The 18,435-nt window shown below is 40.1% G+C and overlaps 1 protein-coding gene across 1 annotated transcript; it reads right to left on the bottom strand.

Moving 5' to 3' along the window:
* Positions 1-16,071: 16,071 nt before the first annotated feature.
* Positions 16,072-16,455, bottom strand: LOC121451933 (protein transport protein Sec61 subunit gamma). The gene has a single exon (XM_041657758.1). The coding sequence runs from the start codon at positions 16,438-16,440 to the stop codon at positions 16,234-16,236; it is 207 nt and encodes a 68-aa protein (XP_041513692.1). The 5' UTR covers positions 16,441-16,455; the 3' UTR covers positions 16,072-16,233.
* Positions 16,456-18,435: the final 1,980 nt, after the last annotated feature.

Raw genomic sequence — 18,435 nt, 5'->3', positions numbered from 1 at the left:
TGAACAATTTTTCTTTTGAAAAATGAAGAATTAGACACCAATTTGATTGTTAAAACTATTCCCCAATTCCTGTACTTCTCAGTATTTAGGATGGTGGAACTCTTTTATCAACTATCAACTTCTATCAACTATCAACTCTCAACTGGAAGAGAGTTGATAAAGACAAAAATCAGTCAGCCTCTCTCTCTCTCTCTCTCTCTCTCTCTCATGTGTGTGTATATGTGTGTGTTTTGCCTGTATATATATATTCTACCATTTAGCCATATATTTCTGTGAGCTGCTGAACCCCTGAGAATAATATATATATATATATATATATATATATATATATATATATATATCTGTGACCACATACCTGAGGAGGACAGAAGTGGTCATTGGATTCTCTGAAACTAGGATTGCAGATGGTTGTGAGCCACTATGTGGGTGCTGGGAACCGAACCCAGTTCCTCTGTAAGAGTAACAAGTGCTCTTAACCTGGAGTGTAGCAAGCTTTTTTGTTGGACTATCTTTGGACTGCCAGCCCACAAACAATGACATAGAAACTTAGTATTTATTAAGAAAGCTTGCCTTTACTTTAGGCTTGTTTTTAACTAGTTCTTATAACTTAAATTAACTACATTCTACGATGTGACACTACTCTTCTTTCATCTTGCACTTCCTGTTTCATCTCCATTTGCCTGGAGACTGTAATTCCTGATGTCCCAGCGGTGGCAGTTCGGGCCCCACTGTACCTAGTGCAAGCCAGGCAAGGGCCTGGACATTGAAAGAACACACAAAAGACCTGGGTCAGCCAAATGCCTTGGGAAAATCCCTAAACACTTAGCTGCTGCACAAGGAATTCCCTCCAGGCAGGTGGGAAATTACCATAGCAAAAACGAGTAAACAATGCCCTACAGCTAATCACCAGGTGGGTCAGAGGGAGCACAAAAGCAAACAGAATGCTTTAGTTGGCTGACCAGAAACTGTCGTCAAGATGAACCCCAGGAGTAGGGGTAGACCCAGGGGCCCTACAGAGACTCCACCCTTCTTCTTAGAGTCCTCTCTGTCCCAGGAATTCCCCCTAATCTCTTCCTGCCTAGTTATTGGCCATTCAGCTCCTTATTAAACCAATCAGAAGTCACCTTGGCAAAGACCAATCTTTACAGTGTAAACAAATATTCCACAACATTTTAGCTCCCTCTTCCCTATTTTTTTGAGGGATTGGGTCTTGCTCTGCTCTGTAACCCAGGTTGAACTGCAGTTTCATACCCACCTCAATTTCCCACTGGTAAAATTATAGGCACGGGATTAATACAAATCTCTATATTGAATATAAACACTTAATCAGACTGTTTTCTGACTAAGGTATAGTTATATATGTGTGGGTGAAAATGGCAGATGTCAGGATGCAGCAGAAGCAATTATTTGTCTCACGATTGAACTGAAACACAGACTAAGAAGTGTTACCTGCTTGTCTTCATGTAGAGTGGCTGACTGTGGTCCACCAAGATGACCCATATTGTGGGAAGGTGGTTTCCCTGCTGTCAGTTACCACACACCCAACTTCTTCACAAGCTTTGCTGACCCAGGAAGATACTGTCTCCACCCAGGGAGCAGATGATCAAATAAATGAAGTTCCTTAAAGTGTGCCCCGCAATATAACTGGATGTGAGGATCCCCCGAAGACAGTAGCAATAAAAGGTTTCTGAACTCTCTTTGTCCAAAGATTCAAAGTTAAATGTGTAAAGAACAAAAGGTATTACTGGAGTGTCTGTGTGGCATCTGTGGTTGTGGTTCTGAACCCACAACCTGCACATTGTGCACTGTGCATATAGTCACACTCCTCAATGATAATAATCTGCCAGGAACACCTACGCTTAGACTTGAGATGCCCACAGTCTACGAGTTGCAGTATTTCTACTGTACATACAAAATTATCTGCTCTTATAGAAGCATTAACTGTTCCTTATGGAATGCACCTACCATCATTTCTCAACATGTAACCATCACATTATTATATCTTTGGTTTGTGTTTTGTTTGACTATTTTATCTTGAAAACTGCTGTTTGAACTGGGCAATGATGGTGCCTGCCTTTAATCCTAGCTCTTGGGAGGCAGAGGCAGGCAGAGCTCTGTGAGTTCAAGGCTAAACAGGTCTACAGAGCAAGTTCCAGGACAGCCAGGGTTACACAGAGAAAACCTGTCTCAAAAACAAAACAAAACCAAACAAACAAACGAAACCACACACACACACACACACACACACATATACACAAACTGCTGTTTGAGCTGCAGACTTGAATTTCTTAAAATATCACTCAATGAGCTGATGTCTGGGACTAGGACATGTTTTCCAACAATTTCTGAAATAGACCTAGACTTACTGCTATCATTTTGTACTATATAGTTATACAAAGCAATATTCTCAGAACTGACAGATCAACATAAAGAAAAGATGATGTTCTCTGAGTGACCTCTGGGAGCAGGTGAGCAAGGAGGCCAAAACATCTAGAATCCTGGCCCCAACTTCACCTTGAGCCTTCTGAGTCTTGGACCCACTGGCACCGGGAGGCATGATCACTGGAGACAGACAACCCCAACTATACCAACTGGAGGAAAAGATGGGTCAACAACAACACTCAATAACATAAAGCAATATGGCACCACCAAAAAATAGTGGTTCTACAACAGCAAGACTTGAACACAACAACACAGATGAAACAGAAAAAATGACCTTAAAAATAACTTGAGGAAAATGTTTGAGGCTCTTAAAGAGGAAATGAAAAATTCACTCCAGGAACTAGAGGAAAAGACAAACAAAAATTGGAAGAAATCAACAAGGAATCCAAGAAAAGGCGATCAAACAGGAGAAAGAAATGATTCAAGACTTGAAAACTGAAATAGAGACAATAAAGAAAACACAAACCGAGGGAATTTTGGAAATGGAAACTATGAGTAAACAATCAGGAACCACAAATGCAAGCATAAACAGCAGAATACAAGAGATGGAAGAGAGAATCTCAGGTGTTAAAGATATGATAGAGGAAATAGATTCATTGGCAAAAGAAAATGTTAAATCCAACAAAGGCTTAACACAAAATATCCAGGAAATCTTGGACACCATGAGAAGACCAAACCTTCGAATAACAGGGATAGAGGAAGGAGAAGTCCAACTCAAAGGCACAGAAAATATATTCAACAAAATCATAGAAAAAAAAACCCTTTTCCATCCTTAAAGAAAGACATGCCTTTGAAATACAAGAAGCTTACAGAACACCAAAAATATTGGACCAAAAAAGTCCCCTCACCACCTAATAATCAAAACACTAAACAAGCAGAATAAAGAAAGAATATTAAGAGCTGCAAAAGAAAAAGGCAGACCTATCAGAATTATACCTGACTTCTCATTGGAAACAAAGTCAGAAGGTCCTGACAAAGCCTTATGCAGACATTAAGAGACCACAGATGCCAGTCCAGACTACTATGCCCAGCAAAACTTTCAATCACCATAGATGGGCAAAAAAAGGTATTCCATGACAGAACCAGATTTAACCAATACCTAGCTACAAATCCAGTCCCACGCAAAGTACTAGAAGGAAAACTCCAACCCAAGGACACCAACTACATGCACAAAAACACAGACAATAGATGATCTCATAGCAGCAAATCCCAACGAAGGGAAAACTGCACATAATTACATCACCAACAATGAAAACCAAATAACAGGAGATAGCAATCACTGGTCTTTAATATCCCTTAATATAAATGGACTCAACTCACCTACAGAAAGACACAGACTAACAGATTGGATACAAAAACAAATCCATCCTTCTGCTTCATACAAGAAACACACCTCAACCTCAAAGACAGACATCGCCTCAGAATAAAGGGTTGGAAAAAGATTTTTCAATCAAATAAATGGACCTAAGAAACAAGCTGGTATAGCTATCCTAATATCTAACAAAATAGACTTCAAACTAAAATCAACCAAAAGAGACAAAGAAGGACATTTTATATTTGTCACAGGAAAAATTTACCAAGAGGGAACCTCAGTTCTGAACACCTATGCCCCAAATACAAGGGGTATATGTAAAAGAAACATTAGTAAACCTTAAATCACACATTAAGCCCCAAAGACTAATAGTGGGAGACTTCAACATCTCACTCTCACCATGGACAGGGCTGCCAGACATTAACTTAAAAGAAATTAAGGGAGCTAACAGATGTTATAACTCAAATGGATTTAACAGACATCAATAGAACATTCCATCCAAACATAAAAGAATATACTTCTTCTCAGCATCTCATAGAACTATCTCAAAAATTGACCACATACTCAGTAACAAAGCAAACCTCAACAGATACAAAAAAATTGGAATAACTTCATGTATATTATCAGATCACTATGGCTTAAAGTTTGAATTCAACAGCAACACTAATTCCAGAAAGCCCACAAACACATGGAAATTGAACAATGTTCACCTGAATCACCAATGGGTCAAGGAAGAAATAAAGGAAGAAATTAAAGACTTCTTAAAATTCAACGAAAATGACCACACAACATATCCAAATTTATGAGACACAATGAAAGCAGTATTAAGAGGAAAGTTCATAGCACTAAATGCATACATAAAGAAGATGGAAAAATGCACACTAGCGAGTTAACAGACCTGAAAGCTCTAGAACCAAAAGAAGCAAACTCATCCAGGAGGACTAGACAGCAGAAAATAATCAAATTGAGAGCTGAAATCAACAAAATAAATAAAAAGAAAACAAGACAAAGAATCAATGAGACAAAGAACTTGTTCTTTGAGAAAAATCAACAAAATAGACAAACCTTTATCCAATCTAGGCAAAAGGCAGAGAGAATCAGAAATTAAAGGGGGAATATAATAAGAAACATGGAGGAAATCCAGAGAATCATCAGGGCATATTTTGAAAACCTGTACTCTACAAAACTGAAAACTTAAAGGAAATGAACAATTTTCTGGATAAATACCACTTACCAAAATTAAATCAAGACCAGATAAGCAGAATAAATAGGCCTATAACCATTAAGGATAAATAGAAATGGTCATCAGAAGTCTACCAACCAAAAAAAAAAAAAAAAAAAAAAAAAAAGCCCAGGACAAGATGGTTTCAGCTCAGAATTCTATAAGATTTTTAAAGAAGAACTAATACCAACACTCCTCACATTGTTCCACACAATAAAACAAAAAGAACATTGCCAAACTCTTTTTATGAGGGTATAGTTACCCTGATACCCAAACCACATGAAGACACAACTAAGAAAGAGAATTACAGAGCAATCTTACTCATGAACATTGATGCAAAGATACTAAATAAAATACTGGCAAACCAAATCTAAGAACACATCAGAAAAACCATCCAACATGACCAAGTAGGTTTCATCCCAGAGATGCAGAAATGGTTCAACATATGAAAATCTGTCAATGGAATTCATCATATAAACAAACTGAAAGAAAAAATTCACATGATAATCTCATTAGGTGCAAGGAAAGCCTTACATAAAATTCAACACCCCTTCATGATAAAAGTCTTGGAGAGAGCAGGGATACAAGGAACGTACCTAATCTTAATAAAGGCAATATATGGCAAGCCAACATCAAACTAAATGAAGAGAAACTCATGGCAATCCCACTAAAATGAAAAACAAGACAAGGTTGTCCATTCTCCATATCTATTAAATATGTACTTGAAGTTCTAGCTAGAGCAATGAGACAACAAAAGGAGATCAAGGAGATACAAATTGGAAAAGAAGAAGTCAAACTCTCACTATTTGCTGATGAATGCTAGTTTACATAAGCGACCCCAAAAATTCTATCAAGGAACTTCTACAACTCATAAACACGTTCAGTAATGAAGAAGGATACAAGATTAACTCACAAAAATCAGTAGCCCTCCTTTACATAGACGATAAATGGGCTGAGAAGGAAATCAGAGAAACATCACCCTTCACAATAGCCACAAATAATGTAAAATATCTTGGAGTGACTCTATCCAAACAAGAGGAAGTCCTGTATGACAAAAACTTTAAATCTTTGGAAAAAGAAATTGAAGAAGACACCATAAAATGGAAAGATCTCCCATGCTCTTAGGTAGGTTGAATTAACATGGTAAAAATGACAATATTACCAAAAGCAATCTACAGATTCAATGCAATGCCCATCAAAATCCCAGAAAATTTCTTCATAGACCTTGAAAGAACAATACTCAACTTCATATGGTAAAACAACAAACCCCAGGATAGCCAAAGCAATCCTGTACAATAATGGAACTTCTGGAGGCATCAAGGCATCACAATCCCTGACTTCAAGTTATACTATAAAGCTACATTAATGAAAACAGCCTGGTGTTGTCATAAAAACAGACAAAAGGACCAATAGAATCGAATTGAAGACCCAGATATCAATCCACACACCTACGAACACCTGATTTTTGACAAACAAGCTAAAAATATAAAATGGAAAAAAGAAAGCATATTCAATAAATGGTGCTGTAATAACTGGAAATCAACATGTAGAAGAATGAAAATAGATCCATATCTATCTCCATACACAAAACTCAAGTCCAAATAGACCATAGACCTTAACAAAAAACCAACTACACCAAACTTCATAGAAGAAAAAGTGGGAAGTACACTTGAACACATTGGTACAGGAGACCACTTCCTAAATATAACCCCAGCAGCACAGACACTGAGAGCAACAATTAATAAATAGGACCTCCTGAAACTGAGAGGCTTCTGTAAAGCAAAGGACATGGTCAACTAGACAATATGGCAGTCTACAAAATGGGATAAGATCTTCACCAACCCTTGATCAGACAGAAGACTGATCTCCAAAATATACAAAGAACTCAAGAAACTTGTCATCAAAAGAACAAATAATCCAATAAGAAAATTGGGTATAGACCTAAACAGAGAACAAATAGACAAATCTCATAGGGCTAAAAGACACTTAAGGAAATGCTCAATATCCTTAGTCATCAGAGAAATGCAAAACAACTCTGAGATTCCATCTTACACCTGTAAGAATGGCCAAGATCAAAAACATTGATGACAACTTATACTGGAGAGGATATGGAGTAAGGGGAACATTCCTGCATTGCTGATGGGAGTGCAAACTGGTACAACCACTTTGGAAATAAGTAAGGTGATTTCTCCAAAAATTAGGAAACAACCTATCTCAAGACCCAGCAATACCAATTTTGGGTATATACCCAAAGGATGCTCAATCATACCACAAGGACATGTGCTCAACTATGTTCATAGCAGCATTATACATAATAGCCAGAACCTGGAAACAACCTAGATGCCTCTCAACTGAAGGAAGAATAAGCGGTTAAAAAAAAATGACATCTTGAAATTTGCAGGCAAATGGATGAATCTAGAAAAAAAACCATATTGAGTGAGGTAACCTAGACCCAGAAAGACAAATATAATATGTACTTGCTCATAAGTGTCTTTTAGACATAAAGCAAAGATAAACCAGCCTAAGTGAGGGCCTTGGACTTTCCACAGGGCAGGTGCATGGCCCTCTCTTAAGATTGGAGGGGGGCTGGGAGGGTCTGTGGAGAGAGTGGGAGGGGAGTAGAAGGAGGGGAGGGAGTGGGAATTTGGATTGGTATTTTTTTAAGTAATAAAATAATAATAATAATAATAATAATAATAATAATGAGAAACCAGCCTACAGTCCACAACCCCAGAGACCCTAGACAACAAAGAGAACCCTAAGAGAGACATACATGGATCTACATAGGAAAGAGAAAAAGACAAAATCTCCGTAGTAAATTGAGAGTGTGAGAGTGTGGGATAGGGTAGAAGGGGAGAGGGGAAGAAGGGAGGGTAGTGGCGGAAAATGTATAGCATAATAAAAACAATAAAAAAGAAAAAGAAATGATGATGTTCTGTGCTTGCAGCATCAAACACTCAGCCAAAATTCAACCCTTAATGTGAAAATAAGCCAGCACATTACAAGTATGCCAATTGTTTCATCTTTAATTAGTGGTAAAAGTCTATACATACTACAGCATTTTTTAAAGTAACTTTCTTAATGAATTATCTCCAAATGTTTGGTTTGCATACCTAGTCTATACACCACATACCTGGGCTTGGTAAAAATTTCTAAGGCAAAAAAAAAAAAAAAAAAACTAAGGCAAAAGGTGTTATAAGTGGAAAAGATCAAGAAACCTGTACCTAGAGTAGGCATCAGGTAAATGAACTCTGTGTCAGGAATACATTTTCCCAGTACAAATCTATTGTGCGGTCAGCTAAGCTCAATTAAAAACAAAGGTCCCAGAGGCCCACTGTTAATACAATATGTATAATGCTTTATACGACCCATTCATATCTTTTAAAAATTTACTTGATATATGAAAGTGTTCTGCAATTATGTATGAATGTGCACCATGTGCATGCCTGGTGCCTGCCGAGGTCACAGCCCATGGGAAGGCGGTTATTGAGGTTGTGAGACACCCAATGGGTGCTGAGAATCGAAAGGGACCGAGGGCTTCGACAAAAGCAACAGGTGCTTTTAACCGCTGAGTTAATTCTCCAGCCCCAAACATCATTTATAAAAGAACTGGTTGCCTCATTGCTGTATAATGATACCTACTAGGTTTGTTATGTATTGAGCAGTTCTGTATTGACGAAGTGACAATCATAGATTGTATAGTTGTTTAATATGTAACTTTTGTGTTTTTAGCATGGCCCGTATATGACAAACTTAGAATTGGAGAGAGCGGGAGGGGGAGGGAGGGAGGGAGGGAGGGGGAGGGAGAGGGAGAGAATGAATCCAGGGCTTGGGGCCCAGACTGTGCAAGGGACGTTCTGGTCAAATGAAGTACTAGTTGTGGCTTACTCATGGGCACTTTGCCTGCCCTAGATACTAGTCCACGTCCAACCATGGTGAGAGCGGAGGACTGCAGCTTCCGTGGGGAGGAAAGCATTCCCGCGGCAGCACCAGATTCCTGAAAGCAACTCTTGTGGAGAAGATGCTGCTGGGGTTATAGTCAACTGAACTGAGAAGCTACAAAAGCTGGGATGCGGCCATTCTACCCCCTCGCAAGCTCTTTTCATCCCACCGCACCTTCTAAGGCAGGACTCCTGTGTAGAGCCTTGCGGGGCTGGACAATTCCAGGGAAAAAAAGTTCTTGCAGAGGTGATTGGAGTTTCACAATCATCCTCAGCCTAAAGCGAGAAGCCAAACCTGGAGACACTTCCAACACCTAGGCCTGTCAGCCTTGCGTCTGTAGAGAGGAAACGGCTCAGATTTACGGGCGAATCTTTGCCACGCCTCATGGCACTAGCTTCCCGGTTTTCCATAGCATTTCCGGTGCGCCTGGGCAAGATTTGCGCTCCTGCTGGAGGCTCCCGCCCTGCGCCCTGAGATGAGTGGGCGAGGCATCCTGGGGGGAGGGGTCTGTGTACTAAGCATGCGCATGCCTGGAGTCTGGCTGCCTGAGCTTGGAGCCTTGCTGGTGGGATACAGCTCCTGCTGGCCGTGGGAAAACCACTGTAATGATTTGAGAATTTTGTAATCCTGCTTTTGTGTCCCTTGTGCAAACTACCAAACTCCAGAAACGGAGTTTCCCACGCAGAGAATGATTAATGATTAACGCAGGTTAATGGTCCTTGTGAAGTTGTTTGATGATTGAAAAAATGATCTATATGCCTAGCCCTATCAGGAGGTTTTTATTAGTGCTGGTTTCTTTTTTTCTTTTCTTTTCTTTTCTTTTCTTTTCTTTTCTTTTCTTTTCTTTCTTTTTCGAGACAGGGTTTCTCTGTAGCTTTGGAGCCTGTCCTGGAACTAGATTTTGAAGACCAGTCTGCCCTCGAATCTCAGGGAGATCCTTTTGCCTCTGTCCCCCGAGTGCTGGGATAAAAGGCATGAGCCACCACTACCCAGCTACTTTTCTTTCCGTGTTCTGCTAGAATAAACAGCTAACCACCAAGAATTCTCTTGTTTGTAGAAATACGGATCCAATGGCCAGATAACTGCACATGCTCACTGTCCAATAGGAGAGGCACACAAGCACATCTGGGGGGAAGAGCAGCGATGACAGTATTCCTGGGGTGCAGGGAACTCTGGGAGTGACCCAGACTGCATCTAAGCCGCTTTCAAATCGACACGGGATCCCTTCCATGAAGAATCAAGGAGATGGTGAACACAGGGCACTGAAGCAAGAAAACGTCCAAGCAGACACCAGAGATGGGACCGCAGCAAAGACCAGCGAAGTCGCTAGAAATCTATAGTTCAGGTAGAAAAGGCCTGGTTGTGCACGAGCGCACAAGTGATAACATGGCAGTGGAGGTTTATCTTGGTTTGATTGATTTTTTGAGACTTGGTCTAACACTGTATGTAGCCCAATCTGTCATACTCATGAAAATTCCACCTCAAATGCTGAAACTGCAAACAGAAGTCACCCAACCTGTCTGACGTGTGTGTGTGTATTCTGGATTCAACCTGGTGCCTCATATCCAGCTGCTAAGAACAGCTAGAGAGACCTAGTCTACAAAAACATAGCCTAGAATCTAGCGTTTTTAAAGTAAAGTACTATTCTCCATACCAAATAAAACACTACCGTCTAAGGGTCACCTGTCTTCCACTGGCATCTCAAAACCAGATGGAAAAAATGAGGTGAGACCGTGTGATTCTAAATCCTCAGATACTAAGGGATGATCAGTTTTTCCCCCACACTGAGAACTCAGTTAGGCTTTAATGCCTCCTTTTATGAGGTTTAATCCAAAAGCAAATCTTAGTCCTCAGCATAAACAAAAATCTTTAGGCTTTTGTTGTTCAACTTCCCTTTGGTAGACTTGCTTCTTGCTGATTTCCACCTGTCTTGTTCCTCATCGGAAGCTAGGAGGTGGTACAGAATGTTCTCAGACTTAGATATTTTCAGCCTCTCTGAAAAATGTCAGGTAGAGCTGGGCAGGCTGCGACTGCAGGCCTGGGCTTGCAGGCTGGCTTCGGGGATTAGAAGCCCTAAGGGAGGTAGTGGAGGAATGCCTCTCCCTGGCATCCTGTTAGGGTAGGTGATGAGCTGGGCATGTGTCTACTTCAGTGGTGCACCTGAAACCCTGCTTTTGAAATCGCAGTTTGTGGGATTAGCTAATACTTTCCTTCCTACTTAAGTCCATAGATCAGTGATTTCACTTCAAGTGTACTGGCTGAACCTGAAGCTCAGAGATTTGGCCATGCTGGCTGACCAATGAGCTCTGGGCTCCACCTCCCCTTCCACACAGACACGCCATAGCACCTAACTTTTTACATGGGTGTTGAGATCCAAACTCATGTTCTTATGTTTTTGTGGCATTTTATTGTCTAAGCCATCTTCCTAGCCCCCTTTACTGTGTTTCTAAATACCTTTTATTGTGGAATGAATGGGAGAAAAGATAGTTTCACTCATTTACTCAAAAGTGATAACATTTTCACAAGCTCACTGATGCTAACTGAATATGCTACGGGCATGCCAGGCACTGAAATGAATGGTTTTCAAAGGGAGTGAGGTAACTGCCAGAATCAGTTTTAACCGTAGCTCACTTGTCAAAGGCAACATCAGAACCAATCATCTGAAAACCAAGAAGTCGACAACCCTTTTGGAAGTCACTCAGCTTGTCTTGCTAGAGTACCTATGCTTACAGTGAAAGGCCAGCCGGTCCTTCTAGAGTTCCACCACGAAAGGCTACAGACCCTAAGCAAGTTCACACTTCCACACACTGGACAAGATCAACCCTCTGTTTTGCTCATGGGTACCACGCAGCTTGGTATCTTCCTTTTAAAGAAATCTTTTTGTGAATGTATGATTGTTTGGGGGGCATTATTTGGGAAGATATGCATGCCCCAGTGACCTTTCTCTGACTAGGTTCCACTTTTCTTTTCTTTTCTTTTCTTTTCTTTCTTTCTTTCTTTCTTTCTTTCTTCTTCTCCTCCTCCTCCTCCTCCTCCTCCTCCTCCTCCTCCTCCTCCTCCTTCTTGGGTTTTTATTGAGCTCTACATTTTTTTCTGCTCCCTTCCCTGCCTCTCCCCACCCTTCAACCCTCTCCCAAGGTCCTCATGCTCCCAATTTATTCAGGAGATCTTGTCCATTTCTATTTCCCATGTAGATTACATCAATGTTTGTCTCTCTTAGAGTCTTCCTTGTTGTCTAAGTTCTCTGGGGTTGTGATTTGGGGGCTGGTTTTCTTTGCTTTATGTTTCAAAACCACTTATGAGTGAGTACATGTGATAATTGTCTTTCTGTATCTGGGTTACTTCACTCAAAATAATGTTTTATAGCTCCATCCATTTGCCTGCAAAATTTAAGATATTGTTATTTTTTTCTGCTGTGTAGTACTCCATTGTGTAAATGTACCACATTTTCCTTATCTGTTCTTCAGTCGAACAGGTTGTTTCCATGTTCAGGCTATGACAAACAATGCTGATATGAACATAGTTGAGCACACGTCCTTGTGGCATGATTGACCATCCTTTGAATATATCCCCAAAAATGGTATTGCTGGGTCTTGAGAAAGGTTGTTTCCCAATTTTCTGAGAACTCGCCATACTGATTTCCAAAGGGGTTGTACCAGCTTGCATTCCCATCAACAATGGAGTAGTGTTCCCTTTTCCCCCACAGAGTTGTTTTGATTTGCCTTTCTCCGATGATTAAGGATGTTGAACATTTCCTTAAGTGTCTTTCGGTCATTTTAGATTCCTCTGTTGAGAGTTCTCTGTTTAGGTCTGTGCTCCATTTTTTTTTATTGGATTATTTGATCTTTTGAAGACCAATTTCTTGAGTTCTTTGTATATTTCGGAGATCAGACCTCTGTCTGATGTGGTGTTAGTGAAGATCTTTTCCCATTCTGTAGGCTGTCGTTTTGTCTTGTTGACCATGTCCTTTGCTTTACAGAAGCTTCTCAGTTTCAGGAGGTCCCATTTATTAATTGTTTCAGTGTCTGTGCTGCTGGGGTTATATTTAGGAAGTGGTCTCCTGTACCAATGTGTTCAAGTGTACTTCCCATTTTTTCTTCTATGAGGTTCAGTGTGGTTGGCTTTATGTTGAGATCTTTGATCCATTTGGGCTTGAGTTTTGAGCATGGTGATAGATATCAGTCTATTTTCATTCTTCTACATGTTGGTATCTAGTTATGCCAGCACCATTTGATATTTTTTACTTCTATGTCAAAAAATCAGGTGTTTGAAGGTGTATGGATTTTTGACTCAGTTCCATTGGTTCTCCTGTCTGTTTTTATGCCAATATCAAGCTGTTTTCAGTACTGTAGCTCTGTAGTAGAGTTTGAAGTCAGGGATTGTGATGCCTCCAGAAGTTCTTTTATTGTACAGGATTGTTTTTGCTATCCTTGGTTTTTTGCTTTCCCATATGAGTTGAATACCGTCCTTTCGAGATCTGTGAAGAATTTTGCTGATGTTTTGATGGACATTGCATTGAATCTGTAGACTGCTTTTGTTAAGATTGCTGTTTTTACTATGTTAATTCTACCTACCAAAAGGCAATGGAGGTCTTTCCACTTTCTGGTGTCTTCTTCAATTTCTTTCTTCAAAGATTTAAAGTTCTTGTCATACAAGTCTTCCACTTGTTTGGTTATAGTTACTCCAAGTTATTTTATGCTATTTGTGGCTATTGTGAAGGGTGATGTTTCTCTGATTTATTTCCCAGCTGTTTTACCATCTGTGTACAGGAGGGCTACTGATTTTTTTTTTTGAGTTAATCTTGTATCCTGCCACATTACTGAAAGTGTTTATGAGTTGTTGATGGAGGAAGGTCATTGGTTAATTATAATAAAGAAACTGCTTGCCCCCCATAGGTTAAAACATAGGTGGGAGGAGTAAACATAACAGAATGCTGGGAGGAAGAGGAAGTGAGCTCAGAGACGCCATGCTCCCCTCTCCCGGGCAGATGTGATAGCTCTGCTCTCTGAGGCAGACACATGAAGCTCAGACCCAGGATGGACATAGGCTAGAATCTTTCCCAGTAAAACTGATGCTACACAGATTATTAGAGATGGGTTGATCTGGATATGAGAATTACCCTGTAAGGGCTAGAGTTAATGGGCCAAGCAGTGTTTAAAAGAATACAGTTTGTGTGTTGTTATTTTGGGGCATAAGCTAGCCAGGCGGCCGGGGTGCCGGGGACGCAGCCCCACCGCTCCTATTACAACAAGTTGTAGAAATTACTTGGTAAATTTTTTTGGGTTGCTTATGTAAACTATCATATCATCAGCAAATAGGGAGAGTTTGACTTCTTTTTTTTTTTTATCCATTTGATCTCCTTTTGGTGTCTTATCGCTCTAGCTAGGACCCCAAGAACTATATTGAATAGATATGGAGATAGTGGACAACCTTGTCTTGTTCCTGATTTCATCAGGATTGCTGGGGAAGTTTCTGTCCATTTAGTTTGATGTTGGCTGTTGGCTTGCTGTATATTGCCTTTATTATGTTTAGGTATGTTCCTTGTATCCCTGCTTTCTCCAAGACCTTTGTCATGAAGGGATGTTATATTTTGTCGAAAGCTTTTTTGGCATCTAATGAGATGATTATATGGTTTCTATTTTTCAGTTTGTTTATATGATGGATTACATTGACAGATTTTCATATGTTGAACCATCCCTGCGTCTGTGGGATGAAGCCGACTTGGTCATGGTGGATGATGGTTCTGATGTGTTCTTGGATTTGATTTGCCAGTATTTTATTGAGTATTTTTGCATCAATGTTTATGAGTGAGATTGGTTTGTAGTTCTCTTTCTTAGTCATTGTCATTTAGTGCTATGAACTTTCCTCTCAACACTGATTTCATTTTGTCCCATAAATTTGGGTATGTTGTTTGGTCATTTTTATTGAATTTTAGAAAAATCTTTAATTTCTCCCTTTATTTCTTCCTTGACCCATTGATGATTCAGGTGAGCATTGTTTAATTTCCATATGTTTTTGGGCTTTCTGGAATTAGTATTGCTGTTGACTTCTAGTTTTAAAACCATGTTTAAATCATGATAATCTGGTAAGATACATGGGGTTATTACATTTTTTTTTTGTATTTGTTGAGGTTTGTTTTGTTACCAAGTATGTGGTCAGTTTTTAAGAAGGTTCCATGAGGTGCTGAGAAGAAGGTATATTCTTTTCTGTTCGAATGGAATATTCTCTAGATGTCTGTTAAGTCCATTTGAGTCATAACATCTGTTAGTTCCCTTATTTCTCTGTTCAGTTGTCTGACTGACCTGTTCAGTGGTGACAGTGGAGTGTTGAAGTCTCCCACTATTAGTGTGTGGGGTTTAATGTATGATTTAAGCTTTAGAAGTATTTCTTTTAAATATGAGGATGCCCTTGTATTTGGGGCATAGATGTTCAGTATTGAGATTTCCTCTTGATGGATTTTTCCTGTGACTAATATGAAATGTCCTTCTTTGTCTCTTTCAATTGATTTTAGTTTGAAGTCTCTGTTGTTAGATATTAGGATAGCTACACCCACTTGTTTCTTAGGTCCATTTAATTGGCATTTTTCCCAACCCTTTACTTGAGACAATGTCTGTCTTTGAGGTTGAGGTGTGTTTCTTATATGCAGCAGAAGAATGGATTCTGTTTTCGTATCCAATCTGTTAGTCTGTGTCTTTTTATAGGTAAGTTGAATTCATTTATATTAAGGGATTTTAATGACCAGTGATTGCTATCTCCTGTCAATTTAGTTTTCATTGTTGGTGATATTAATTTGTGTGTTTTTCCCTTCTTTGGGATTTGCTGCTATGAGACCATAAATTGTCTGTGTTTTTGTTGATGTAACCAACTTCCTTGGATTGGAGTTTTCCTTCTAATAGTTTGTGTAGGGCTGGGTTTGTTGCTAGTATTGGTTAAATCTTACTTTGTTATGGAATATCTTGTTTTGTTCTTCTATGGTGATTGAAAGTTTTGCTGGGTATAGTAGTCTGGGCTGGTATCCATGGTCTCTTAATGTCTGCATAACGCTTGACCATGACCTTCTGGCTTTCATTGTCTCCAATGAAAAGTCAGATGTAATTCTGATAGGTCTGCCTTTATATATTACTTTGCCTTTTTCCTTTGCAGTTTTTTTTTTTCTCATGGGAAAAATGTTTATTTTGAAATTATTTTAGTTTAGAAATACAAAACCTCTTGGGGAGGGAAAAAGGAAAGGAAAACACAAAGTATACAGGCAACTTTTTACTTCATAAGCTTCTCACACCCTCATTTGCTCCTAGTTCCCGCGAAGAGAAAGCATTCAGCCACCCACAATAATATTATTAATAGGGATATGGATCAGTTTCACAAAGAAGCCAATGAATCCCATGATAGCAAATCCTATGGCTGTGGCCATGGCAATCTTCTGGAATTCTTTTCTGTCGGGTTTGGTGCATCTTTTAACCAGCCGAATTGAGTCCTTTACGAACTGCCGACTTGGCTCAACAAACTGCATCACCTGATCCATGATTGATTGCGGGACGGCGGCTTGAGGAGGCAAAGACACGTAGCTTAGGACTCCTTTGCAGTTTTTAATAATCTTTCTTTACTCTGTATGTTTAGTGTTTTGAATATTATGTGTCGAGACGACTTTTTTTTTTTTTTTTTTTTTTGGATCCAGTCTATTTGGTGTTCTGTAAGCTTCTTGTTTCCTCATAGGCATATCTTTCTTTAGGTTGGGAAAATTTTCTTCTATGATTTTGTTAAACATATTTTTTGTGCTTTTGAGTTGAACTTCTCCTCCTCCTTCTATACCTATTATTCTTAGGTTTGGCCTTTTCATGATGTCCATATTTTCTGGATATTTTAGATTAAGCTCTTATTAGATTTAATGTTTTCTTTGATTGACGAGTCTATTTCCTCTATTGTATTGTCAGCACTTGAGATTCTCTCTTCCATCTCTTGTATTTTGTTCTTCATGCTTTTGTTTGTGGTTCCTGAACATTTTCTCATTATTTCTGTTTCTATAATTTCCTCAGCTTGTGTTTTCTTTATTGTCTCTATTTCAGTTTTCAAGTCTTGAATAGTTTCTTTTGTATGTTTGATTGCTTTTTCTTGGTTTTCTTTAAGGGATTTGCTGATGTGTTCCAATTTTTTAGCTGTCTTTTTCTCCATTTATTTGAGGGAATTTCTCATTTCCTCTTTAAGAGTTTCAAACATTCTCCTGAAGTTATTTTTAGGCCATTTTTTTTCTGCTTCATTTATATTTGGTTGTTCAAGTCTTGCTGTTGTGGGGTCTTTAGGTTTTACTGGTGTTGTGTTGTTCTTTGTGGTGTTGCATGTGTTCTTACCTTTTCTACTCATCTGTTCTTCTAATAGGTGTTGTTGGGGCTGCCTCTAATTCTGTTGATTAATCTTTTAGGTGCCAGTGAATCCAAAGTTCAGATGGTTGTTTCTTGTGGTACAGTCAGTGCCAGGTTTCTAGTTAGCCCTTTGGTCAATCTGTGTTCCTGGAGGTCACTCAGTGCTCCTGGGCTTTGCTCTACTCCCTTGGAGTTTGCTGTTTCAGGCCTGATCTAGCCTATATTGTCAGCTCATGCCTGTTTCTGTAAATCCTGGTCTGGATCTGCTCCTGCAGAGGTCCCTGGCTTGGAGTTGGTCCTGCAAAGGTCTCTGTCTCCGGTCTACTCTCTAGGGGTTACCAGGCTCATGTGCACCCAGACCTATAGAGTGCCTGGCTCAGGCTTACTACCTCAGAGGTCCCAGACTCATGTGTGGACCCCCAGAGGTTTCTGGTTTCTGCCTATTCCCTTTGATGTCCCAAACCAATGTCCAGTCCCACATAAGTCATGGCTCAAACCTACTCCCTCTGAGGTCCCATACTCATGTCTGGTCCCGAAGAGATCTCTGGTTCCTGCCTACTCCCTCAGAGGTCACAGATTCATGCTCAGACCCACAGAGGACCTGGCTCAGGCCTAGTTCCTTGGAGGTCCTAGACTCATTCCCAGACCCACAGGGGACCTGCTTAGGTCTACTCCCTTGAAGGTCCCAGAGTCACATCCAGACCCTCAGAGGTCTCTGTTTCTGGCTCACTTGGTCAGCTGGTCGCTCCCCTGTACCTGTTCCTATGGAGTTCCCTGTCTCAGTTCTGCTCTGTCCCAGGTTGCTGACTCTGTTCTGGTCTCTCAGTATCCCTGGACTGGATTAATTCCTGCTCCCATGGAGCTTGCTTTCTCAGGCCCACTCTGGCCTAGGTAGCTGTTTCAGTCCCACTCCTGTGAAATTTGTTGCCTCAGGGCCAGTCCAGCCCAAGATGCAGTTTGTTGCCTTGGGCCTACTTTGGCCTAAGTTACGGCTTCTGTATAGCCTGGTCTGTATCTACTCCTGCAGTGGTCCCTGGCTTAGGGTTGGTCCTGCAAAGGTCTCTGGCTCCAGTCTACTCCCTTGGAGTTTCTAGGCTCAGGTGCGCGCAGACCCGCAGAAGATCTGGCTCAGGCCTGCTCCCTCTGAGGTCCCAGGCTCA

This window comes from Microtus oregoni, unplaced genomic scaffold, assembly GCF_018167655.1.
Source record: "Microtus oregoni isolate MIOR12 unplaced genomic scaffold, Mior012 000008F_ref0000371, whole genome shotgun sequence".
Classification (NCBI taxonomy): domain Eukaryota; kingdom Metazoa; phylum Chordata; class Mammalia; order Rodentia; family Cricetidae; genus Microtus; species Microtus oregoni.
Note: the sequence above shows the minus strand (reverse complement) of the source record. Positions and strands in the feature narration are given on the sequence as shown.

Bases quoted from the DNA above. Each gene is read 5' to 3' on its own strand.
- LOC121451933 (XM_041657758.1), bottom strand. From the start codon at position 16,440: ATGGATCAGGTGATGCAGTTTGTTGAGCCAAGTCGGCAGTTCGTAAAG.